This window comes from Perca flavescens, chromosome 6, assembly GCF_004354835.1.
Source record: "Perca flavescens isolate YP-PL-M2 chromosome 6, PFLA_1.0, whole genome shotgun sequence".
Classification (NCBI taxonomy): Eukaryota; Metazoa; Chordata; class Actinopteri; order Perciformes; family Percidae; genus Perca; species Perca flavescens.
The window spans coordinates 9,132,913-9,160,700 of NC_041336.1; the positions used below are offsets into that span (position 1 = coordinate 9,132,913).

General features: G+C 40.6%; 1 protein-coding gene across 1 annotated transcript; it reads right to left on the reverse strand.

The window, feature by feature from the left end:
• Positions 1 to 699: 699 nt before the first annotated feature.
• On the reverse strand, positions 700 to 27,788 carry smarcc1a (SWI/SNF related BAF chromatin remodeling complex subunit C1a). Its single transcript, XM_028579988.1, is given in 29 exon segments — positions 700 to 4,867; positions 5,763 to 5,888; positions 6,525 to 6,855; positions 9,916 to 10,050; positions 11,163 to 11,341; positions 11,969 to 12,116; positions 14,280 to 14,335; positions 15,533 to 15,694; positions 15,972 to 16,230; positions 16,659 to 16,718; positions 16,811 to 16,921; positions 17,028 to 17,105; positions 17,107 to 17,182; positions 18,313 to 18,426; positions 18,529 to 18,600; positions 18,810 to 18,931; positions 20,078 to 20,115; positions 20,243 to 20,302; positions 21,290 to 21,423; positions 21,872 to 21,990; positions 23,337 to 23,462; positions 23,900 to 23,975; positions 24,444 to 24,513; positions 24,798 to 24,867; positions 25,023 to 25,115; positions 25,302 to 25,383; positions 25,677 to 25,762; positions 25,911 to 26,030; positions 27,520 to 27,788. Coding segments are annotated over 29 exon segments (3,381 nt in total). The 5' UTR covers positions 27,706 to 27,788; the 3' UTR covers positions 700 to 4,775.

The following is a 27,788-nucleotide window of genomic DNA, read 5'->3' on the forward strand; positions in this document are numbered from 1 at the left end:
TTGTATTTAGAAATGTCTTACATTGAATCACATTGATAAGGCACTGTTTCATACATTTTTCTTTTATAGGAATTGTTGCATGTACTGCTGGTGATGAGCTAATGCATTTTGTAGGAAATACTACAAATCCAATCTGAAAAGAAAACTCCTTTCACCTCAATAACACAAAAGATTCAAGAGGGATGAAAGAAGCTTGAGTAGACGACACTATATATAATTTTTTTTTTTTTAAGAATAAGAATGAATTGCACACTTTCACAACAGCTTGATAAGCCTGTGATGTCACTAGTTTACACACTGTAAATGCATTAAGTGCAGATGTTTTCTAGCAGCGTCCCTAATCCCAACACAAAGGCAAGAGGGAGACACAAACCGATGATCCAGTTTCTCCTCCTGGAGCTGCAGTTTATGAAAAACAGCATTCATCTTCAGATTACATATCTGTCATTCACCAGTTTACTGGATACACCTTCAGTTTTCTTTGGGCAGGAGGGTGGGGTTACCAATTCAAAACTGAAATATTGGATAATTTCATCTAATTTCACCAACAGTTATTTAAATGACCCCCCCAACATGTGGATATTTCCCTCGGAGTAAAACCTGAGCTTGTTGGATTCATGCTGGCTTATGAGAATCATGTTGTCTAAAGAAGTAGCGAGGAAAATTAATCAAAACAAGAAAAGATATTGGGACATCAACCTCATACAAAACAGTTTATTTGACAGTGTCTAGGTCCAAGTACCAACAGACCCCCATACAAAAGAAAAAACAAAATGCTACAAACTTTCAAATAACATAACTTCCATCTACACAAAACGTCTCCTTAAAAATACATACCATCAACACAAAAAAGTATCGATTAAAGATAATATATGTGAAGGGGATTCCCGTCATATTTAAGTGATATTATGTAACAAGCCTGTAAAAGATGTTGAATGGGAAAGGAGGGCGCGGTGAACGAGAGCAAGAGTGAACGACTGTACGTGGGTTTTCTTCTTCCATCAGACTGGTAGAAGAGGGCAACAATCAGTGATGAAGCAGTCACGTGGGCATAAAAAGAAAAGGAAATGGGAACGAGAGGTAGCAAAGGGGTGCGCAGAGAGGTAGCAGATAGCGAGAAGAAGATTTCTAGAAGAGGTAGCTAGCGGATGGACGAGGAAGAGGTAGCAGAGAGTGCTAGCGAACGGGCGAGAGGAGTAATTTCAGTTAAAACTTCACATTAAAAAAAACCTTTGAGCTTATTATCAACCTGTGTGTGGACCGAAGAGTGATGCAGCGCCCCATATCCGTTCACTTTCTGAGGAATTTTGTAGAGTGAGCAGGAGCCACTCGAGTTTAGCTTACTCGTTTTCCTATTGTCAGTATTAGTTTACCTTTATTTCAAGCCAACACGCACGGTTAACTCAAAGACTTAAATGGAAAATGTAGAAAGCTACGTCACCGTTTCTTTTATATTCGTGTAGGGCTGAAAACAATCGATTAGTTGGCTAAACAATCTCGTCGCGTGGTCATTTATTAGCGGTTCTAGAGCTTTTGATTGCAATACATGGTATTCCTCAAGCACTTGTCGTGGAATTGTAGCTGTCCAAATCTATTTTGAGTATTTTAGGGATTTCCACGACAACTGGGCAACCTCATCTGCCGATGAAGATTGTAATACGACCAAAAGCTGCTCAACGGCTACAAATTGATCTTCTGGCGAGATTGTTGAGCCCACTGCGGAGTCCGAGGTTGAGAAGGAACTTTCAGTCTAAACTTTTAAGCCAAAATGCACAAAGTCGTGCGCAGAAAACAACGGAAATTTGAACATCTACAACATCGTAACAACTGCTGAGGAATATTGTGTGATACAATAATAAGAATGAGACTGCTTCTTGTAAGGGGTCAAGAATGAATTTTCAATCGCATTAATCAATTAGCCAACAGGAAATCTAGGTAACCGATTACCAAGCAAAATTACCAAATATCTGCTGAGTACAGCTTTAAATCTCAGGATTAAACAATTAATTGATAATGAAAAGAACAGGGCAGATTATTTCAGTCAATAAAATGTCAGGAGATGGTAAAAATGCACCTCTTACAAACTCCTGAAGCCCAAGGTGATGTCTATTATATGTCCATAGATATTCAATTAATCATCATGTAAGACAAAGAAAATCACAAAAAATTCACATCTGAAAAGCTGGAACCAGAGAATGTTTAGTTCTTTTTGCTTGAAAAAGGACAAATCTCAAACTTGTTCTCCATTAATTTCCTGTGGATTGACTAATCGATTGCCTGTAATTTCAGCTCTATAAATAAATGTTGGGTGGTTGTTCCCCTTGTTTACGCAGCTTTTTATATACTACGACACCACAGGACAGAATTTGAGGACCAAATTGTGAAATCATGATTGCTTCTCGACGGCAGAGCCGTATTTCTCAGTGTGCCGACCACAAATAGGTTGATACACAGGAATGAGGATATTGCTTTAGTTTTCCCGTGGCTGGTGGCCATAAAAGCAAAACAGTTTTTGTGTGTGAGGCGGGGCTAGCGAGGTAGGCAGCACTAGGCGTGAGCAGGGGAAGAGGAGGAGGGTGGCGGGGTTTATTCGCTACAGTATCATCAGCACCTAAAAACATCTAGAAGCCCACCGCGCTGAGGAAGAGCGTCATTCATGTTCTGATGTCTCAGTCGAGCCGCATCACAGCGTCTCCCTCTCTGTAAAGGCTGTGGGAAGGTCAGCAGGAGATTAGATGTATGTGTGTGTGTTCATGTATCTGTGTGTGTGGTTGTCCAGTGCGTTGCGGGCAGGGTCCGGCCAAGTCATCAAGTGTTTGCATGCAGCCTCCAGTGTGAGCATCAGCTTAGCTTACATTTATATCTGTGTGTGTGTGTGTGTGTGTGTGTGTGTGTGTGTGTGTGTGTTACAGTACTGTGGTTAGTGTGGGGCAGAGAGAACGATTGTGTGTTTATCCATCTGTCCTCTAATGGTCTGACTGAGCATCGGCTTGTGTCTCGCAAGTAATCAGATCTGAGACTTTTGCTTTAATGTTTAAAAGATACGTCTGGTGATACGGTACATTTTCCTTATAGTCAACAAATCCAGTCAAGGAACCAAAACCAACAGGACTATGCGCGCACATCCAAACCAAGGAAGACAGGTGCTGAGCCGTAAAGTGAGCAAAAATGTATGAAGTAACAGAAATAAATAGCTCGCACACTGCAGGGCTCCAATGATCCATTTATTAACTGTACCTAGGTGGTGACTCATCGAGCCAAACTGTTTTATCAGAACCAAAAGCAGCCATGAATTGGTTCCTCTGTGCCATAGAAATCCATTGTTGTCCAAAAACTATTTAAACACATGGATGGGCCAGATTTTTGCACTGGCTGACATGTTCCTTGTTTCCCACAAACACATTTATTTTGAGCAAATTCAACATTAGAGCAACAAATGTTGATTAATCCACTGCTAAAAATGGTCCCCAACGAAGCCTTTGTTTACTCCCGTTTGAGTAGGATTTGCTAAAAACTACAGTGGCAAGCTGTTTAGGAAACTGCCGAGCCTTCAGTAGGAACCAATGGGCATGGGGTTGAGAGCTACAGACTGAGTAGGGAAGTCAGAAAGTAATCAGAGTCGGACTAATGCATTGTTTGTTTTGGACTTTCCATGGGATTTGTTGACAAACCCAATAAAGCCAATCATATCCTTTTGAAGTCAGCCAAGAAAGCCAAAAAGTAGACGCTGTTGAGAATTGACGCGTTTTGGCAGATCACCTTCAAACTCCACCCTGTTGTGACAAAAAAACTTTCCAGTCGCCATCTTGGTTTGGTTTGGAATGGGAACAGAGACGTATCTTGTCAAACAGTTTAAAAACCAAACCACCACCTTTTTGACCAAAGAGCATCTTATGTCTGTATCTCAACTCATTATTGCAAAAGTCTCAAATGGAAAAGCAAAGATTACACAAGTGGCACAAACTTTGGTCAGAGGTGGCAGACGTGTGAAGGGCCATGAAACACTTTCACAGACACACACCCACACACAGAACTACAGTGTATCATTTAAAGAGGGGCGAGAGGTAGATACTCAACAAGACAAGAGCGAGGGCAGGCTGGGTCCCCTGTGTGTGTGTGTGTGTGTGTGTGTGATTTAGTCATATCATAATCTGAATAACGTGTGTGTGTGTGTGTGTGTGTTACAGCCGAGGTCGCTCAGCACACACTCACACCCCTGCATGTCTGACTGGCCTTCTGCTCTCACTAGCTCCCCCTAGTGTTTGGCTTGCAAAAGGGGGCACCAGACATAAGGAGGTGTGTGTTTTAAAGAGAGATGGGAGATTAGAGTGTCATTAAAACAGCATTGAAAAAAAAAAAAAAAAAGGTAAGAAAGACAGTTTTTTTTTGTTTTGTTTTTTAAAATCGTTCTCTCTCCTGGTTTTGTTTTTCATACACAGTCCATTCTCTCCAACCTCCATCTGGCCCAACAGAGCAGGAAACAGTGTTTATTACTATGACGACCCTTGCGCTGTGCCCTGAGAGGAAGTCTGGATGTGTGTGTGGATCATTGGGTTACCCTTGCCACTGAGAGACCCTGAGTGTGTATGTGGGTGTGTGTGACCTGTGATAAAGTTGATGGTAGTTTTGAGTGTTGAGGGAAATATACCGAGCCAGTAGCAAAGGCCATCAAAAAGGGGTTCAGAGATAGATAGTTTTGTGTGTCTGTGTGTGTGTGTGTGTGTGTGTGTGTGTGTGTGCTTTTTGTGTTTTTTGTGTGTGTGTGAATGTAGGTCTTAGTTTTCAGCCACTCTGCCACTCGCGGGCGCTGGAGGACCCACAGGAACTTGAGGTACCGCTTCAGGCTGTGCAGGTTGTGGGCCGGGGTCTGGAAAGAAGAAATATGCTGGTTTTTAGACCAAGAAAAGAAGTGCTTAATGGGGTAAAGGAAACGCCATGGTGGCATGACCGTGGTTTCCAACCTGGGGGTCTAGAGTCTGAACCCACCCAAAAGGGCTGTTTGGTAAATCTCAAGGGTGATGAGATGAATAATAAGACCGAAAAGAAGACATGCCATATATATATTTTTCAGCATTTTTTTTTGTAGTCTTTGTTTTTTATTGTCAAATTTTTACATACAAGTTAAAATGATTATCTGAAGCAGCTTTTTAATTCCTGAAGAAAAAGAGCAAAGTAACACCCATCTGACCAACCAAAGTTTCCAATTTTTATATTCTTGGATTAGCATTAATGGAGGTTTTCCAGCACTTTTATGTTGATACTTTGGTTTAGGATAGGGTAACTCCCTATACATTATTCTTAAAGTATATATCAGCTAATCATAACTAAAAATACAGGTACGAACACATCTTTCAAAAGAAAATTTATGAAAAAACAAACAAGGGCTTTATTTGAAAAGCTGTCATGCGCCAGCCTGATTTCAGCTGCTGATTGGTGTGTGATGTGATGCTAATAAGCAGCTATGACACAAACATTTAGCTACAGCTGGCATTTAAAGTAAATACCAGCTGTCAGCTTTTGGGTCGCTGTGATATTTAGATTCCCGGAAAGCTATTTTTTTTTTTCCAGAAGGTGTTTGTGGTGTAAATACTGAGTTCTAAAAACACCCATGAAGTATACTGGTTTTGGTGAATTAAATGGCGTACACAACATCCCAATAAAAAGCCTTCAAATCTGATGTACACCAACATATAATCTATATATGTAAAAACACACAATACAAACATAATGAGATTGTGTGGCAGAAGGAGATTTGTACTCACACATGCCATTGGGTGCTCCAGGGTGACGTGGGGGCATCATAGGAGGCATGCCGCCAGGAGGGGGGGCGGCAGAAGGTGGGCCAGGCATCATACGTCCCGGTATGGGCTGGCCTGGTCCCATTGGTCCTGTAGCGCAGAAAAATCAGGTTAAAAATCAGACAAAATTCTTACACATACAAAACATGAACTACAGGTTCAAACAATATTTTAAGTCTTTCTTGAAAAAACGCTAATATGCCCATGTGTATATTGAAAAGGTTTTTGTTTGCTGTAATCGTTTCCCTTCTCCGTACTGGCCACAAAGAAATCCCCCTGCAAAAGCATTTTTAAAGTAAGTGACGGAGGAAAAAATCCACAGTCCTCTGGTTCTGTGTACCTTAAGCTTAAATGAGGCGGCAGAAGTCTAAGTTTCTTACAAAGTTAGTCATTTTAGTACAAAGTTACCTCTTTGTGTTACTGCCCCTTTACGGTCTGTGGCTCAGCAAGGAGACACTTCACAGGAAAGCACAAAAAGGGAGTTTTAGAACTGCAACTTTATAAGATATCCACTTGATTTGTCTAACTCAAGATTGCTGAAGCCTTATTAACTTCAGATGTATTTCTTACAGTTTTATTTTTATTTTTTTTTATTTTTACACACATTAAGGACTGTGGATGTTGTTCCCCATCTCCCACATTACGCTTAAAGAAGGGATCTCTTCACGGCCAGTATGGACCATGAGAGCAATTACCACCTCTACTTGCCACGTGTTTGTCTCTCACCTGTCTGTCCTGGGTGGTGAGGGGCCATGGGGTGGTGACCCATCGGAGGGTAGCCTGGGTGCATGGCAGCACCGGGTGGAGGTCCTCCGTGGTAGGGCACTGGCGCACCGTGGTGTGGCGGGGGCCCTCCTGGGTGCATGCCTGATGGAGGGGGCCCCGAGTTGGGTCCAGATCCAGGAGCCTGCCCCGGTCCTTGAGCCTGGGCAGCAGCAGCAGCCGCGGCGGCGGCTTGCTGCTCCATCTGCTGCCTCGCCTTCATCTCGGCATATTTGAGCTGCTCCATGTGGAACGCCTGTCGCTCAGTGAGCAGCTGCTGTCGCTGAAGCTCCAACTGCAAAAATGGAGATGGGAGGAAATGCCAAGAATGATTATTAAATGAAGAGATTGGTTATAATAAGAATGAGTTATAATGAGAATGACATTCAGCTGCCCATTAATGGTAATTTTTTTTTTTTTTATAGCCCAATATCCCAAATTTGCCTCAAGGGGATTTACAATCTGTAGAGCAAACGACACACGCTGTCCTTAAACGCTTGATTCAGAAAGAAAAAAAAAAATCTTTAACTAAGGAAACAAATGTTAGAAACCCCAGGAATAGCAACAGAGGTGAGACCCCTCTACCTGGACAGACAGACATGCAAGAAGATGTCCCGTTTACAGAATTATCAACATAATAAAATATAGTTTTACAGTATAGAGATAGAACATTAACATTAATGGTTAATGGTGGTGAGGTACAGGGTGTTCTCTGGAGCACTAAGAGTCCATGAAAGGGGCCCTGGGGGTCCTCAGCAATTTTAAAGTTTAATGAGACCATTACTAATATTTCCCTTTTTAAAAGTTAGTATAATGGACTGTAAAATAAAGTTTGAGAAGTTTCCCACGGTTGTCTTCAATGCTCTCACAAAGTGGACATGTACAAAAAAAAAAAATTTTAAAAAAAAGTATCTGCATGGCTAGATTCAACTAGGGCTAAGTGAAAAAATATGTCTTCCAGTAATTTGGGTGAACTGAGCACTTAAAAAAACAAAAAAAAAAAACACTTACATGCTTGTATAAAGATTCTCTTTTTAGTTTTATGAAGCTCAACGACAATATCCTACATGCAGACGAGAGAGCAGCACAAAAGTACAATTCATTGGTTGCTTGCAGGTCTGTAGAGGCGATGGTGCATGCACAGGCCTGTGAAGACTGTGTAAAACTGCCTTGTGCCACTTTGCTGTGTGGATCTTTGTTTTTGGTTTTTTTAGAAGTTCGGTGTTTTACAGCTTATGGCAGCAGCAGACTTCAATGGCACTTAAGAGGCAGGTAACAGTTTCACTTGCCTGACTATACAGCCGCTTTGCTCTGGGAAATGTTTAATTCTCAATTCAGCATGCTCACAAAGACGTAATTCTATGTCTCCTCTTCAGTCTCTGGAGGATTTGGACTACGTGGGAACACACTAGTTCAGTGGCCAACTTCGGCCGATGAATTGCAAATATTTACTTGCTACTCATTTCAATTTAGAAACCACAGAAGTAGAACTGTGTGACACTGGGTCACTTTTGGATTTTTACAAAAACCTGTAATTCAATGACCATTTACTTTCTTCATGCAAGCACGTCTCATCATTCTGAATCATAATTGTCATTAGCAAATGTCCTCTTTTTTCAAAAATGTGTTTCATTCTATAATTATTCATCATTTTGAAACTCTAGTTTAATACTTTGCAAACAAGATAGTGATTGACTCCAAAAATTAGGTGTGAGAATCTTCACTGATCTCCCAATTTGATTACGATTTTCATGTCAGCAATTCAATTAGATATCTCGATGCATCACAATGCATCAAATAAATGTTTCTATTAAAGCAATGCAGGATATTTAATTCATAGCTTTTGAAGCTTCAAAAACAAAATACTAAATAAATTGGATACATAAAACTACAGCACTGAGCACATGGCACTTCCTGAATGTGCAAAACATAACAGAATATGTAAACAGAAATGTTGTTAGGCCTACATTAAAAATTGTAAACAGAAAATCGATTATGAGCATGCCGATTATCGATGCAGCATCGTCCATCTCCATGATTCAATGCACTGATTATTTGATTAATTTCAACACCTCTACCAAAGATATTAATTATTGTGAGCAGTTTAGAACCTCATTAGGATCTTAGAGGACTGAATAAAGCCAAAATTTGAGCGAAACATCAGAAGGCTTTTAAACTCAGCTGGGTTGGGATTGGTTTTACTTAGGGAATCCAAATTTAAACAGTCAAAATTGAGGCGAGTTTCTCAGCAAAAGCACTTGCAGACATTTCACCAATACATATGTGTACATTAAACAGTAACAAACAGGTACCAAAAGGGTGCTGTTTCAACATCATAAAATATTAATATTTGTGCAACAAAAATAAATGACCCATCAAACATGGTTTAAATTAAGAACTGTAAAGGGGCCTTTTCTCAAAAGTGCTGCTTGCTTGTTTTAAACATGTTTTACAGCTATTCACTATTATTCATTGCACCAGTGATGCAGCAGGTGTGGTTACATGACAAACTAGATGGAAACATACTTTTAAAGTTTCCCGGACTAAGGGAAATGTAACAACTAAGGCTGCTAGAAAACACATTAGGTAAAAACAGATACAGCTCACTATTTAAAACCAGTAAGTCAGTGTAATGATGTATAAGAAGCATTGCTACACGGAACAACATATAGAATAGGATTGGTGATATTTTGGTCCTGCTAGATTGAATTGTGATCTGTGTTGGGTTCCAATAGCCGGTTCTATTTCAGATCACGTTAGCACAACACTTGAACACATTAAGCTCTGGCGCTAACAAAGCTCCTATCATTTAATCTCTCCTCATTCTTTATATTAGCGAAGAGTAACAAACACGTATTCAGGTAATATTAACAGGCTTGTCTTTTTAAACAGCACTTACCTTTACTTTTGGCGGTTAAAAAGGACACATCACCAGTGGCAGACTCAGATGTTGCCAATTACCGTTTATTCCATAGTGTCTAAAATTAACCTTCAGTAAGTAGCTACACGTTACTCGAATGTGTCGTGTCTCATTTCCAAATTGTAGCTGTAGGACAGGTTCTGCCTTTTCAGCAAACCTTTGTCTATGGTGATTAGAGAGGTTTTAGTTATGTATATAGTTACAGTAAACCCAAACGTATATACGCTTTAGTGAGTGGGTATGACTTCAGCCTGCAGGATGAGCCTCTTTTAACAGATCACCTTCATTATTAATAACCATAGCTGAGTATGTAGAGATAAGTGAAAATGTTCATCTTGTATATAATGCAGTTTTAAAAGGATCAATGCTGGCCAATAGCATCCACATTTAATCTGCACTTCAACACAAAGCACAACAGCTTTTTTTCTGACTTACAGCCTCTTTCTCTCGGTCCATGATGGTCTCAAGCTCCTCAAAGTGCCTCAGCTTGATCTCCAACTTCTTCATCTGGGTCTCCACCAGCAGAGCCACCAGGGACTTGATCTTCCTCTCCTCCACCGCCGCCAAGTGCTGAGAGGATGACGTAAGAGGGGAGTCAGAAAAATGGTAAATATCTGATCAATGCCTAATACCAAGTTTAGCTCATTCTGCAGTAGCGTTGGGTACCGAAACTCGGTGCCAATAGGGAACCGGTGCCGACGTAAACGGTAGTAACGAGACTGAATAAGAACGAAAGTTTCGGTGCCTCATTTCGGTGCTCGACTTTACACTACACCTGACAGCATGTAACGTTTGCCTACCTTTAGCTAGCAGCTGGATTAATCACGGTTAAAATGCTGACAGCTAACGTTAAACAGTGTAAAGTGTGACTGTATTTCACTGTGGAGGACTTCTACAGCGGGATGTAAAAGTCTGCTCTGCAGCGCAGCAGCTGCCATTGTTGCAATTCATAGATATACAGTATGTTTATATGGTCGGAATTAAACAACACAGACGGTGCGTTCACTTGCAGCTGCCATTGTCGGAATTAAACAACACAGATTCACTTAAAACAGGTAGCCTTGTGGTGCATTCACAGTAATTGTAAAATACCCTTTTCCCATCTGGGGTTCAACAGCAATTTACTGGTGAAATAAATTATTGTTATAGTTATTACATTATTATTAAATCTTTAATTTTGACCATGGCCTTAGCAATAAACAAGTCACTGACTGTTGTTTACTACACTTATTTTTTTTCTTCTTCTTTTTTTTTTAACTTTGAAAAGTACCGGTTCAGGCACCGGCACAGTTTTAAAAGTATCGATTTAACACCGGAATTGAAAAAAAACCAAACGATACCCAACCCTATTCTGCAGTTACTTTATGACCAGAATTTGGTTGAATTTACTCTGTCGATGAACACTTTTCTTTACATAATGTATTTCCCCTATTTTCCTTCCAATCCTGTGAAAAGATTTAGTATTCAACGTGCATTCGGAAGAGGTCAGAACATTAATGATTAGCAGAAGGATGGATTTACAGTCCGCCTTTCGTCTTGTGCATTCTTGCCAGTCAAGTAAAACATAGGACCAAACCAATGACTTGCAGCAAAATTTTCAAAATGACAACTTGGGTGAACATTGCAAAGGTCTGAGTTGCTTAAGTGTGTATGCTGTGTCAGCACCAGCCCCAAAAACTCACCTTGGCCTTGGTGGCAGCAGATGCCAGGGCAGCAGCAGCTGCGGTGGCAATGTTCCCCTCTCCAATGTCATGCTCCAGTTTCTTCCTCTTTTCATCTCCCTCCTCTATAGCTGCCTTCTCCTCCTTATCCTTCTCCTGTTCTGAGGACGACGTCTCCATAGCCTCCTCTTTGTCTTTGTCTGACGGGGACGGAGACAGACATTCAACTTCAAACTCAGAATAATCACACAAAGAAAAGGTCCTTCTGCACTCTTGTATAGATGTTTTAAAGGGACAGGTGTGCTGAAAAATATTTCTGCACACTAACGTTTGCAAGTACAACATTTTTTGGGCATTTTAGGCCTTTATTTGACAGGACAACTGAAGACATAAAAAGGGGAGAGAGGGGGAATGACATGCAGCAAAGGGCCGCAGGTCGGAGTAGAACCCGGGCCCACTGCGTCGAGGAGCAAGACTCTATATATGGGCGCCCGCTCTACCAACTGAGCTATCCGGGCGCCCACAAAAACAACATTTTCAGGATGTGCTGCTTTTCTGTGTCAAATGTCATAGTAAACCTAGTAAATATATTTGTGTTGTGGACTGTTGCTGGGATATAATATACTGATGGCCATTTTTTACTACTTTGACATTTTACAGACCAGTGGGATAATCACTAAATAATCAGCAGATTTACGGATAATGAACTGAATAGTTAGTTGCAGCCTTAATTAGGAACTAACAGCTAATGAAATTCCAGTTGTGAGATTATGATCTCTAAGTGTGTGGAACGTTCACTTATATTTCATTATGAATTTGGGCGTTACCTGAAGCTGTTTTGGCCTCCCCTCCCTCTTCACTCTCCTCATCTCGCTCCGACGCCTCGGATCCCTCCTTCACTTTTTCTGTGGCCTCTGTCTTGTCGCTCTTCTCCGCAGACTCGCTGGGCTTCTCTGCCTCGTCCTTTAACTCCGCCTGCAGGACGAGGAAACAGACACACAACGATAAGTGGCCTGGGTCAATGCCACAGGAAATACGTGCCTATGTTTCAAGTCTGATCTGACTTTAGATTCCCAATATTATGGGTAGCAAAACACAACTTAGGAAAAGCAGTACACAAAAGATGGTAGAAATGTAACAAATGGCCTGGATACAGTATCGTAGAACAACAACTAAACAACCACAACAGGTAATGTACACTAACTGTATTAGGTACATTAACGATGTTCCGTACAGATGACTTTCTCGCCGATCACTAAATAAATAATATCAGGTCATGATTAAAATGTATATGAGTGTCATCTTCAGTTCCCCCTCTTTTATTTCCCACCAAGCAAGAAACAACCAGGCCATTTGTTCCTGTGAGATAACAGTAAGTTTGCTAGTGCGCCCTTAGCGCAGTACGAGGGACGCTCCAGAAATGACTAGAGCAGAATGCTCATTTCCACTTATTTTATGTGTATCACAGCATTACAGGCTGTAAAAAAAAGAAAAAAAAAAGTTAATTATAATTACGTAATAACATGGGTTGAATAACACCATTGAAAGGAGCATTTGTACGATCAAAGCCAGACTTCAGCAGCAAGTCTGTCAGAGACGCTGTTTGCATGTCATCCTGAACGTAAAGATTATGTTACAGCACTGTTATTTAATAAAGGATCAATCATGTGAATCTATTAAATATTTTAACATTTCAAATTATTTTTCTTTAACAGACAAGAACCGTTGAAATCATGAAATGGGCTCTGTACAGAACATTGGTCGCCTGTACAGAACACCGTTAAATCTTCCGTACACAGGCGGAAGAGGTACTTTTCTCAAAAACTATTAGTCCAAAAGCCATCAATGTTTAAACCAATCAATGGTTATTTCCCCAGAGAACGAGCACACAAACATGTTTGTCTGGCTCTTAACAACGGAGGAGTACTCGCTGACATTCATAAAGGGGAAAATGTGAACGGAACACGTTTTAACATAGCTGTAGTAAGAGCTGTTAAATGCTAGGATCCTCAGGGCTAATGGAGCAAGTACCGCTTTTTGGTGGACAATCACTGTGATTTGGACACAGTGTCCTACACTGGTTAATGGATGCTAATGAAGAAGTCATCAGCCAACAAGCTACCCAGCAGAGCAGGGGGCAATGTGAACATAAAAAAAAAAAAAAAAAAACATTCAGCCGGTGGGCCTTTCCAAACCAAACATCAAATGTAGATTAGGGATAGGCAATATAACAATATATCAACATCGATATACAAGGCTGGATATCGTCTTAGATTTTGGATATTGTGATATCGTGGTATGACACACGTGTTGTAGTTTCCTGGTTTTAAAGGCTGCATTACAGTAAAGTGATGTCATTTTCTGAATTTACCAGACTTACTAGCGGTTTACTTATCCACATTACTGGTTAAGTGTCCACATTACTGGTGATTATTTATCAAAAACCTAATTGTGTAAAATCAAGAACTCGCTTCAACATTTAAATGCAAGGTTTCAGAAAGCATGGGGAGCTTTTTTAAACTCATTCCAGGCATTTATCAATGCTTGTTAATCAAGCACAGTTCAATGGAATTACAGCCTACCCATTCACTTATCGTGGATTATTATTGTGACAGGTTGATGCTGACATTTGCTCACTGGCAGTGACCATATTTGGTATTTCTTTTATTGTTGTTGTTTTGATATATGTGGCATAAGTTGTTTTTTTAATTTATTCCTTTCATATAACCTGTCTATAACAAATGAACAACTTTGCACTTTGTTATACTGAAAACTAAATAAAAAAAAGATTTTGATTTAAAAACCTTGATATTTGATTCTCTATATTGCCCAGCTCTAATGTACATAAGTGAAAAATGTACTTTAAACACCAATTATTTCTTCGATATAGGATGAATGCCACAGACAGGGTAAAAAAAAAGTCTTAAAGTGCTTAGAGATGGACTAATGCGTGGTTGATTTTAGTCTTTACGTGGGATTTGTTGACATAAAAAAAAAATGCTAATTATAGGCAGCTTCATCCATTAATTAGCAGAGGTTTTCATTAGACCAATCTTTCACAAACGCAACCAATTTTCTAAAAATGCAGGTTTTCCTCAACATGTATGCTCCACGAAGATATATGAAAGGTGGTCTTACCTTATCAGCCTGCTGGGAGTCGGTGTCTGTGTCTATCTTCTCTGCCTCTGGGGTTTCTGCAAGTAAAAAAGAGGGCGAAATTAGCATCATGTCAGACTTAAAATTATCAACATGGTTCACATTTTTATTTCAAGTCTATTTCTCGATGAATTGTTTATGCAGCCAAAGAGCACGAGCAAGAAACAGATTGAGAGTGCATTTAGGCATGCATAATCATAAAGAAAAACAAAAAACAAATCAATTCAACACTTTCGATACAACTGTAACAGAGTGAGGCAGCACTGACATATCCTGTGCTGTTTGAAATAAAATGCCTTTATAGATTAGATTCGCAGAGGCAAATGCCATCAAAAACTAGTGTTTGAAGGAAGAAACTGAGGACAGAAAATTAAGGTCAAACGCATTTTAAGTGAGCAGGAAAGGGCGTGGGTGAAGTGTGTACAAGCGCTTGCAGACGTGACCGGATGAATACGTGTACGGTTGAGTGTTAAACCACGTCACGGGTGCACTTGAGCGTGCGTTAAGGGTTTGAATATTGATTGTGTGATGCATGTGTCGGTCGAGAGCTTCAGGCCAGGCAGCGCATTTAAGCTCATCGATTGAAACTGTGGCTCAGGAGGGCATTAATTCAGGTATAACAAATGATTGGTGTTGTGTGAGAGAGTTTGTGTGTGTGTGTGTGTCTGTTTAAATAAAAGCATTGAACAAAACAGAGAGTAAGGAATAAGCACATGGCAGTGATGACCCAGTTTCCTGCTCCCCCTCCTCCCCTGCCCCATCTGCCACCGTTGTTTTAATCCACCGGTTGCCACGGCTGTATGCGCACACAAATATTTCTGTATAGCGCACACCCCTGCTGGTAGCAACGGACATGTGTATCGCCTTCAAATGGCAAGACACACTGATCATTATCTGCCTGATATTCAGACAAAGAAAGACCATAATTTCTATTTAAAAGATGGAGGAAAAACAAGGATGCGAGTACAGGATGAAGGGATGACACTGTTCACATGAACATGCCCTCATACACACCCCAAAGATGCCTTTCCTTGCCTAAATGTTTGCATATTATTGTAATGCTACAATCTGCTGCCCTCCAGTGGCTACATACGTTACAATACACAAAAACTACCAAATCTGCTGTGAATAAAACCAAATTAGAGGTTATAAAAGCCAACAATTTTTTTGTTTTTTAACCAACATCATTTTGCGACTTCAGGTCCTGTATCTACACCTCGTCACATGTTACTCACCGGTCTTTTCTGGTTCCTCAGGAGCAGTGCCAGCGATGCCACTGCTCTCCAGGCCAAAGGCAGGGTCCACCTTTCCTGTGCTCCTGGCTGCCTCCTGCACCTTCTTCACGTGAGCCTCCACCAACTCAGCCGGCACCTCCTCACGGACACGGGAGAACTCCTCTGCAGACAGAGAGAGGACATCTAATCATTTACAATTCAAAATTGACATCCACATCCAATATCTATCAGTTCCATCCCAGTTTAATTTTAAAATTAAGTTATATTTACTGAAAGCTAAAAAAAAAAAAAAAAGGTATGAGCCTGTATGTACTGATTAATTTACACATTTATGGGTTTTCTTACATGTTGCTACAAATTTCAAAGAATTGTTGTAATGATATTTACTGTAAAAAAAAAATTCTAAATCATAGTGAAACTTTAGATAGTCGGTTCTCACCTAGGGCTGCCCTGGCAGCAGCAGACGCCACTCTGGGATCGACCACAGAGGCCAGGAAGGCTACTGTGCTCATGACGGGGTTTCCAGACTGGCTGAAGGGTATGGGCTGGTAGGCCAGAGGGCCCAGGGAGGCTTCAGTGCTCTCCATGTACGGATCCTCAATGGGCAGCCGCAAGAAATGCAGGATACACTCGTCCTGGGTGCGTGAACCGATGTGCTCAGACACTTTGTTCCAGTCGTCTTTGAACATCTCCAGGGCCTGGAAGAGGTGAGGGGAGTGAATAGGCAAGTCTTAGTCATAATATCTCGTCAGTGTGCAATATTCATAGAGGTGGACAGAACAAGAGTGGGAGGACAGACGAACAGATTAGAGTGTCATAAGGTGGAAAATGATGAGCTGGAGAGAGAGAGGATGAGGGTTATGCACTCAGGAAGGATGGGTAATTCAAATGTAAAAGAAGAGAAATAATTTACAAAGCTAGGAAGGATGCAAGAAGGGCACTGACAATGGAGCTGACAAGAGTTAAAAAAGGAAGAATAAGAGGGACAAAAGAAAGAGAGGCAAAAGCAAGAGAAAAAAGGGTAACTGCCTGGAAAGTGATAGAGGTTAAAGACAAATGACATGCAGCAAGTCCAATTAAGTATTTTTAAATGTCTCTTAAGTCTCTAATGTCCTTTGAGTCTCACCTCCAGCAGCAGTAGAGTCTCCTGCTCGGTCCAATCCCTGGTAGAGTTGGCAGCTTTACCCTGTTGCCAACCAAAAGCAAAATGATCACAAAGAGCTCAAGAGAAATAAAATCATAATGTGGTGAAGGTTGTTAAGGGAGTCGTGTGCCGACCTTGAGATTTTTCTTGTTGTAGAGGTCGCTGCGAAGGCCGAAGTTCTGCAGGTCGATGGCCTTGTCTTTGCCTTTGTCGGCGAAGTTGGGCATTGGCTGTTGAGGGGGAATCTAAAGGGATGAAACATAGCATGTTTACCTAGTTTTGTTTTAGTCCCTGTACAGATCTTTAGGTCAGTCTTTCGGTGAGTTTTTTATATATTTTGGTCTGCCTTACCGGTGGGGGTCTGTGGTTCAGGGGCATGAGGCCAGATGGTGTGTCAGCCAGCACGGTGAAGTGGGGTGTGGGTGGGGGGGCCCATGGGCAAAGGGCGACTCTCAGAGTCGACCTGGTAGTTTACCAAACCCCACTGCTCCAAAAATGCATGAACCCTGGACACAGAAGAAAATAAAAGCATATTGCATATGCACTTAATTCTGTGTCTTTGTGGTGACAAGAACTTCTGATGAGGTATACTGGCCCACCTTAAGAATGCATACACCTTGGTAAAACAATTAAAGCATTTACCTTCCCATTGTATCTGGAACTTTGTTTATATGGGAATTGTACAACAATTCGTGCACATTAAAGGGTACTTTCCAAAACGATCTTAAAAAAATATATATTTCTATGCATCGCTAAAAAAAAAAAAAAAAAAAGTGTATAGCAATGGCATGGAAATCAGATTCTCGTCTTCTCACTGCTAGATGCATTTTGGAAATTAACAACTGAATTCTGCTTGAAAACACCCCATACAATGTCAGAAAAGATACAACATACATAAATATTTGGCAGGCGTATTTCAAATAGATGGAAACATTGCCAACACCGGTTTCATATATGATATAAACATATTACCACTGTTGATTAACCAGTAGTCCTCTATTAAATAACTTTTGTAGGATTATTTGTAGGGGTGTGCAAAAAAAAAATCGAGTCACATTCACAATTTTTTCTTTTAATGTCTACTGCAATCACATGGGAAAAGTAACTACATTTACATACTGTGAATAGTTTTTTTTTTTTTTTTTTTCTTCTTTTTTTAAGATTATGTTTTTGGGCATTTTCAGCCTTTATTTTGATATGAAGACATGAAAGGGGAGAGAGAGGGGGGGAATGACATGCAGCAAAGGGCTGCAGGTCTGAGTCTAACCCGTGCCCGCAGCGTTGAGGAGTAAACCTCTATATATGGGCCAACTGAGCTATCCGGGCGCCCGTGAATCGTTTTTTTTTGTCATTTATTTAGAAAATTGAGAAACGTTTTTGAATAAAAAAAAAAATAAATCGATTTTGAATCGAATCTTGAGCCTAAAAATCTATATCGAATCGTGACATTTCCTGACTCGTGCACCCCTAATTATTTGCATGGTCTCTACACAGGATTTTTTCCTTTTGAGTAAATACTTTTTAAGTTTGTATGTGGGACAGGGAGGGAATCTGGAGTTAAGTTTGTGTATGTAATTCAGGTATATTGTTAAATTTAAAAACGTGAAGAAAAAAAAAAAAAAAAAAATTCTCTCACCTCATTATGGCACAGACATCCCCGGTCAAGTTCCGGCGACAGGAGGTGGAGGTGAGGTACTCCTGAGGGTTTAGCCGATACGTGTCGATCATGAAGTTGCGATAGGCCAGGTATCTGATGAAGAGTCAAGAAGAACCGCAAAGAGATTAGCACGTGTCTGGTGGTTTCGTGTCATTTGTAACCGTGTGTGGATGATGGGTGTGTGTATTAACTCACATCTCTGGAGTTTTGGACTTGTTCTTTCCATTGAAGAACTCAGGCAGGGCTCTTCTCTCAATCTCATGGATGCTATCAGCAAAGGAAAGTGGTTCAATAAAAAAAAAAAATAATAATAAGATAAGAGTAGCCTCGGTACCCTTCTTAAAACTAAATTCAGCATTATAGCATGATATTTGTGGCATACTTCGGATTTTGTCACAAGAATAACCTGAAAAATGGGCAAAACATTTTACAACATTGTAGTAGTAATGTGTTTATCCTCCTTCCCCAGCTCTTACCAGTTGTAGTCAAACCAAGCTCCGTAGCTGGGTATGATGATGTGGTGAGTCTGTTCAGTCACATTGTCCTCGCTAGCGTCCATCAGTCGGTTGATTTCAGCTTTGCTCTGTTCCTCATCATCCTGCAGGAAGACAAAGAGTCAGACACGTCAGCATGATGATTACTGCTTCTGTAGGAACAGTATTGTGATGCCAACAAAAACTTTAAAAGTTCACTTTTGTAAATGTATGCATTATCAACTCCTTTCATAAATTGTTTAAAAGGTTCAATATGTAATATATTTACTGTAATGAATCCAAAAATGCCCCCAATGCATCATCAGATATTAAGGAAACATGCTAAATTGAAATACTATCTTTTCTGACAACAATGCTAATGTCAGTATTTTCTCCTTTTGAAATTTCCGTTCCGTGACAGAATTTCGGTTTGTGTTTTGGCCTGTGTGTTATCAACGGCCCATTCCAACAGCCTGGCCAGGTTGCGACATATACCTGTAAAAATGCAAACCCAGCGCGCTAAAGCTGTAACGATAGTAAAGCCATGAAAGCAGCAAACAAACGAAACAGGATCAACGTAGAGATTCTACCTGACCTTAAAAAAAAAAGAAAAGAAAAAAACCCTGTTTCTAACAGTTGCGTGACCAGAGACGTAACAAACCCCTGGTAAATATCGGAGATGTATTGAAAGATGGAGACAGCTTAGAGCCCAAAAGGATACAGAGTTGGCTAATTTCCTCCTGAACAGGTAAGCATTAGCTTCAGGCTAATTTATCACGGCTACAAGGGACGGGCATTTCAACGTTTGTGTTCTCACTAATCCCTGATTTTTTTCACACAAAAAAAGTCCGATTTAAGATTTAAATTGATTCGGGCACCCAGATAGCTCAGTTGGTAGAGCGGGCGGCCACGTCTAGAGGTTTACACCTCCACGCAGCGGACCCGGGTTCGATTCCGGCCTGCGGCCCTTTGCTGCATGTCATTCCCCCTCTCTCTCCCCTTTCACTTCTTCAGCTGTCCTATAATTAAAGGCCTAAAAGGCCCAAAAAAATAATCTTAAAAAAAAAAAAAAAGATTTAAATTGATTCTACTTTTTCACCCAACCATTAAAAACTAAGTTTTCTGACTGCAGATTGTTCAACAATGGCGTCCTACCCACAAGATGTTTGACTGTGACAACAGCACTTTAAGCTCCAATAACATCTGGTGAGCATTTGTGGTCCACACACAAGACAAACAACACACACAGTCCGAGGCATCAATCATCTTACCTTTCCACCGGACAGCACAGAGTCGTCCTCCATGTCATCTAGAAAAAGTAAAATCTGATTTTAGTTGAGATTCATTACAAGGACAAATGATCCTTTTGAAAAGTATCTAAAAATGTATTATTCTTCTACACAACTACAAAGATCAATTCCATTATAGATACTTACCCAAGTCGGCCCCATTCCCTCCTTTCACTGGAGTATTCTCACTGTCTTTCTTTGAATTCGCTGTGAATGGAAGAAAAGAGAAAAAAAGGGCAAAGATTATTTATTTTTTTACTTTAATTCAGCCGTGGGCATGGAGGCATTAACAGGCACTCTGGTTTGCAAAAGAGGACACTAAAATAGCTAGAGAAAGGGTATGTGTGTGTCTTTTTGGGGGGGGTGAGGGGCTTTTTCTAAACATGGGACATCCCAGATGGGACTTGCTCTAAAAAGAGCATTTTAAGTAAGGATTGTGCGTTTGGTTTTAAAGATTTTTTTAAGGAGAATACAGATCAAGCTTCATTTATCCACAGGCTGTTTTCCTACTTTTCTGACTAGACAATGTGGGTGGGGTGAGTGAGTGAGTGAGTGAGAGAGGATTGTTATGGGAGTTGCGTGGATGTTCTGTCATTCTCATGCCTCAGTGTAAGATAACCCCACAGGGAATCACAGAAAACCCACCACAAATTTTAGAATTGAAAATAAATTATTTAAATAGACCTCCGATAACAATTTGCTGTACATCGCTCAAAAAAAAAAAAAAAAATTGTAAATCAATCAAGGTCAAAGATAACACTTAAAACTTTTTTTTAAACACATTTTAAGCCCGAATAAAATAATTTTATATAATATTTTTGCCCCCACAGAGTTAATCCACTGAGTTTAAAAATACCTTGGTCTGATGTTCAACTTGAGATGACAACTGACTCTAATCAGATACACAAGAAATAAAAATTTACATGTGTATTAATTTCATTTTAGGCTGGTATGAAGTTGGATGTAACCAGTTGTACAGTTATTATTACTTAATTTACAAGTTAGCGCTAATATTCACTGATTTTCTCGGTTTTATCATCATTTAATAGATTTTGTTTTGAACAAAACAAATCATGTGAAGACGTCACCGTGGGATTGCATTTCTCTTTTTACATTCTGACCAAACTGCTGCCTCAACCTGGTCCTTCAGAGTGCTCATGTACTGTGCAGCTTAGCCCCACCCTCGGCAGTTACCATTCTTGGACATGTTGCCCTCCTCCATGCTGGCACCAGCTGAGGAGTCGTCCATGTCCTTTGTTACGTCCTCCTCCGTGTCCTCCTCTTCACCTCTGTGGCCCCGCCGTTGCTTCCAGTGAGGCCCCGGGTTCCTGACAGCAAGAGAGCCATAAGTCCGTCAAAAGTCCCTGGAAATCCTCAACAAATATCTATTATAGTAAGTCAGTACGGCAGCTCAAACTAGCCAAATAGCACAAGATCAGGCACGTAAAAGGTGTTCCAGACAGCTTCCTTCTTTCAGCTTCATCTTCAGCTGTGCAGACCATGAAGCCATCAGTACAAATGACTCAATGTTTGGACTTAATGTTGTACTCTGCCAATGTCTTGTGTATCATTTATTTTCAGTTTCCAGTGCATAGACCATTTGGTGACATCCGAAGGACTCGTTTGAGTGACATTTGCAAAAAACTACAGTGCCCACCTGTTTAGGGAAATTACTGAGCCCTGTCTGCTACATTAATTCAACTTTTTTATTTTACAACTTCAATGACTTGCTCTACCTCTGGCTATTAAGGGGAATATTTAAAGTGGCCTCCTTACCCCTTCTTTCCTCCCTTCTTGCGGGACTCGGCAGGAGTGCTGGGCGGCGAGGGCGAGCGCCTCCTCTTCTTGCTGGCAGAGTTGGCCTTGCGCTCCTTGCGATCGGGTGTACGGGAAGACTGATCAGACAAACCCCGTGCAGCGCAGGGAGCGAGAGATGGCGGATGAGAGAAAGAGGCGCAGAATGAGAGGATGGAACGGTTGCACACACAAGGAGGGGAAGCGGTGGGAGAACGACAGCAGGGAGGGGGGAGGATGCCGTGGTGGTGGAGGAGACGACCAGGGTTCCTGTATACTGCTCACTATCTCAAAATAGTTTCTCTTTAACCCAAACCTTCACTTCTTGATTTGTGCATTGTGGTGAAAGCTCATCTTTAGCAGACAAATCCCCTACATACTAGGGCTGCACGATATGAGGAAAATATCCAACTGCGATAATTTTGACCGATATTGTGATTGCGATATGATTCACAATATTGGAGGGAATGATAATAACAAGTTTTTTTCTGAGTTACAGGCCGAGACATCTCAGTCTACGGGTTTGATACATATTTTGCCTTTAACAAATATTGCGCACCCCCTGTGATTTGGATATTGCACTAATCCTTAATGCGATTTGGTTAGATTGGCAATTAGTTGTGCAGCCCAGCTACATACTACAGTTTCTGGTTGTTTACAGAATTTTTTCGCCATTGTGCACTCCAAATGCATGTTAATCAAAATCTCTGAATCAAAAAGGCTTCAGATAAGCTGCCCTTTTTGCTCACACAATTAGTTGGGAGCATTGAAACATTGGCATGACCAGTTACATTTAAACTAGCAGAAACTGAGGGTACTTTCAGTGAATAGACCAAGTCAAAAAGATAATTTCTATACCAAAACTAAATGTTCTCCCTCTATGACTTCTTCACATGACATTTAATTGCAATCATGTGAAAGCATTTGTCCTGCGAAGTAATTTGTGGCTAGTGAACCTACTTTAGTTTTTTTTAAATCCTAGTTATTGTTCAAAATCATTTTCCAAACATGGACAGAAACCCTGAAATACATTACAAGGAGACAAAGAGTGAGGAAAGGTTTGGAAAGGATGGGCAACAGACTGACAGAAGCTAGACGCAGACGAAGGAGAACAACACTGCACAATCCACAGTGCCCAGCCACATGCAACAAAACACAAACTTGCAGAAAAATACACTTACACACGCCATTCAGACTTATTTTCAAACTTTCCATACAGTACATCATTCATGACCAGTATTTAAATTATTCTTAAGGAACAGCCACTTCGAATATTTAGTGTCTTTTGTTGGTTAGTTAATGGGTTATCAGGGAAGTTGCTGCTGAAAATTTACAACAACAAACAGTGGTTTTAAGCTGTACTGATGAGAGGAGGGCTAAAAAAAAAAAAAAAAAAAAAACTCCAGATGTTCTTGAACTGACTAACACACACACCACAAATACCTACCTCCTCCTCTTTGGGGAAGATCCTTTGGCGGAAGCTGACTGGCTTCTTGTTCTCATCTACCTCATAGTCCTCTTCATTCATCCACTCATTGAAGGCATCGGTGTCTAAAACCCACTTGGCATGGACCTGAGTGGGGGAGTGACGGAGACGGGGGTTGAGGCAAGTCGTTCAACATGATCGAGTCTGCCGATTGTTTTTTTTTTTTTTTTAATTCTTTGTTTATCCTACTAAAATCTAATCATCTCTTTACACTGAGCCCCTGATTTTCAGTTATTGGATATTATGTAACTTTTAACAAACATGAACTAGACATTTAAAGTGTTTCAAAAAAATTGTTATTGCTGCACCATCAACTGTAACAATAGCATCACTGAAACTTAATGCTGCCGGACACGATGACCACTTGTTTTACAAAAGTAGCAGCCGTAATAAAAATTCTAAATAAATTAAATTGATGGCTTGACTTGATACATTTTTCTTTTTTGAATACCAAAGTCCATTTTGGTTTCAAGATGTTGAACTTGCTAAAAGTTCCTTCTCTGCTTGTACTCCTCATTGCTCACCTTCCATGGTCTGTCAGTGTTGGGGGGGTCCTCCACGTCCCCATCCACCTCGCTGGCTGACACCCAGGTATCATAGCTAATAGAATAAAAAAATGGGTCAGTGATAAGTACAACATCGATGAACTGACATGTCACAGTTATTTATATATATATATATATATATATATATATATATATATATATATGACCCCTCCATGATTTCAAAAAAAAAGTTGAGAACTTACAAAGAAAAAACATTGGAAAATGTGAAGATCTTTCAGAGAACTTTTCCTCTTATTTTTCAGGCTTGTTTAACTTTAGTGAAATTGAATGAAGTCTGTTTAGGCCCTTCAGAGGACCCTGGAGCATCATGTCTGCCCTCCTTTACTGACTGACTATAATCATTTATTTAAATAAAAAAAAAAAAAGAGTGTCTTTCATGACTAAGGAAATATAAGAAAAGATGTTGAGAGCTGGTTCAACAAAAATTGTGTGATATGAACAGAAATATCTATGAGTGTTAGGCGCCTTGTTTGTGCGCCTCTTTATCCTCCTCTCTGCTCACCTGTCTGGGGACACACCCCAGTGAACCAGCACCTGCTTGTCTTTCTTCATGACAGGGCGAAGCCATTCCTCTGCAACATACACAAACCAATGCTGACATATACACATTGGCCAATAAACTATACGAAATCTTAAGTATTACACGAACATCATGTCTAATATTACAAAATAATTGATAGGATTACCAGTCACATATTTACTTACAATTATATGTAAAGTGTTCATTATAGGAAATGCATCTCACATTTTTATTAGTACAGCATATAAAAACACTGGTTTTGCATATACTGAACATGGAAGAAAATCAGCAATTACATTTTTGCTAATCTATGATTTACAGACAATTTTACCCTACCTTCTTCATGTTGGGCTGGAGAGGGGTAGATGTGGTGGGTGGCCTTTGACTTGTCATCAGTAATGGAGCCCTGGAGAGGACAGAGTGGAGAAAATAAACAACCAAAGAGACACAGATTTAACAGAGTTTGCCATTAGAAAAAAAAAAAAAAAAAAAAAAAACAGCCTTTCTACTTCACTGACAAATTATTTCATTGGCTAGTTTGACATACTACATTGGGCTCACCTGGTGCCTTTTGATGATGTCTTTGAGCTTACTGGCTTGTTTCTGCTCAATGTCCGGTGACAGGAAGACAGTGGGTCGAGTCAAGCAGTTGTTCTAAAAGTACCAAAATATTAAGTTAGAACCAGAAACAATATTTTTCATCACAAAAATGTATGTTCCGATCGATCTACAGTATATCTATCTATCTATCTATCTATCTATCTATCTATCTATGCAGTTCAGTTTGATTAAAACTGCATAGAGGTTAAGCAGCTTGCGTGGGGAGCGTATGGGTCATACCTGGACCAAGTTCTTCTCTACATTTAAGAACATTTCCACGTTCCTGTCCATCCGGGAAGGATTCTGCAGGTCAAATCTACGCCTGGAGTGGTTGACAGAGAACAGTAAGACATGCAATGAGATGTGGTTGCAGCAGTCAAGGACAGAACAAACAACAGCTGTAACGCAGAGTTTTGTAAGAGTGAAAACAAGAGCGTGCAAGTGTGAAAGCAAGAACAGATTGTACAGATTGTAAAGCCCTCTGAGGCAAATTTGTGATACTGGGCTATAATAAAATGAACTTGACTTGAAGTACAGGAGCTTCTTTGTCTTTGACAAAGCAAACTGGTTTACATATCAGGACTACGTGAGGGTTTAAATAAAGGGTCAACTCACCACCCCTGCTCGCTCTTAAACTTGTAGACCGAACCCAAGATGTGACAGAGAGCACCTCCTGCCTTGAAATCCAGGAAACACTTGGCCTGAAGATAGAAGATCAATGAGGATATGAAGTTTCAGCACACAGGGTACGTTAGCCATAGATTTCAGAAATGCCACAGAGCACAAACACAAAATGTATGTGGTTTAATAGAAATAAAAAAATAAAATAAAAACATGTGTTGTGCTTACAGGTAGCTTGGTAAGGGCAGGATTGTTGACCCTGCGTCCAAATGCATCCTCCTGGAACTGCAGCAGCTGGACCACCAGGCCCGCCAAGGATTTACTGGAGGGGGAGTCATTCTGGACATACTGGGACAAGACAGAGATAAAAACATGTATTAACACAAACCAGTAAACTGATACACACACACACACACACACACACACACACACACACACACACACACACACACACACACACACACACACACACACACACACACCTAGAGCTGCACAATTAGTCCCGAACAACACAGTATCACAACTCTAATGTAAAAAGTGAAGCAGGGAAATGTCAGCTTTGAGTTGGGCTGAGAATATAATTATTCACATTTTCATTTCATAGTAAAAGTACATGTCATTTAAGTATGGAGCCCCCACAGTCTGGTATGGTGCTGTGTTTAAAGATTGTGATAAGTTGCCATTAAGCAGTTTCAACAAGGTAGATATTTATCTACAAAGTCTCACGCATACATGACTTTCTTTTCCTGGCCACAAATAAATGTCCTCTCCTGCTCTGGCACAAAGCTACAATGCTGCAAAGGTCTCGCTATAAAAAATTAGGACAAGCCAACACTAAAAAGGGGGAAAAGTTCACACAAGACTGGTCTATTTATAACAAGGACAGTGTCAAGGAGACCCACTTCTAGCATTAAAAAAACATCCAATTTATCCGTTTTACGTACAGTGAGCATATAAATAAACTCAAGCCAAGCATCTTTGTTAACATTCTGCAGTAGCTTGTTTACATGTTTAGTTCTGAGTTTAAAACTAGTTGCATCCACAATTCCTCGTCTAGGTTTATTAAATGTAATTGATTTCTTTAACATAACGGGCTAAAGCGTGTCAGTGGGTTTGAATGAGGGCATGAAGAGACAGGAGGACAATTCTTTGTTTGGCTACATTAGTGGGTGAGTGAGTGGAGCCTGCACAGTCTGATATGCTGCTGTGTTGACAAAACTCAACACCGCTCACTCTTCAGCAGAAAACATAACGGTGCTTACAAAACGCACACAGTGATCGGATGTTTACTTTCTGACTACAATGTAATTGAATAGGAATAAAATGGCAAGCGTGGTTCCATTTTGCTAATAATGTGTTTTTTGAGTTGCCCGGTGTCCCGTGATTAACAGATAGTTAGCTTCTCGGGCCTTTTGCAATGTTCATAACAGTTTCGTGAAAATGTTGTGAATTGAGAAAAGCTGCAAATATAATTTGAACTGCAGTAGCTGCAACTTCCATCTGCCGCTCGTTTGTAAACATTTTCGCCGCAGGTGTGTTATTAGAAACGGCACTGAATGAGCGGTTAGCTAGCTAACGGCGAGCTAGCTTATGGATAAACAGCTTCGCTCAAGTAACGCCAGAGTCTATTTTGTGGCATGCTGACACAAACATGTGCTAACTGGGTATCATCTGAAACTCGCAAACAAAAGAAAACGTTTGTATAAACTGCTTAAACTTTAACTTGAGTAAGTTGTTGTGTGGCAGCAGCTAGCTAGGATAGCAGCGCTCCATTGTGCCAGCGGGACGCGGGCCGTCATAGATATCAATGGAGAACCAGAGCAGCTAGCTAGCTCACCTTCTTGTAGTGCTTTCCGATCCACTGCCGCACCGTCTCGAACTGGGAAATCGTCTCTGAACTTTCCCAGAATTTCGTTGAAGGACCACCGTCCTTCTTTCGTCCCACTGCGGTCCCGCCGCCGACCGGGCCAGTGGCCGGTCCGCCTGAGCCCGTTCCGCCTGCCGTTGTCGCCGCCGTCGCCATTGTGTGTTTTGTTCGCTGCGTTGTCTTTCTCCTCCACGGCGTCGCTCACCGTGCAAGTTTTCGAATGATATTGCGCAGCCGCA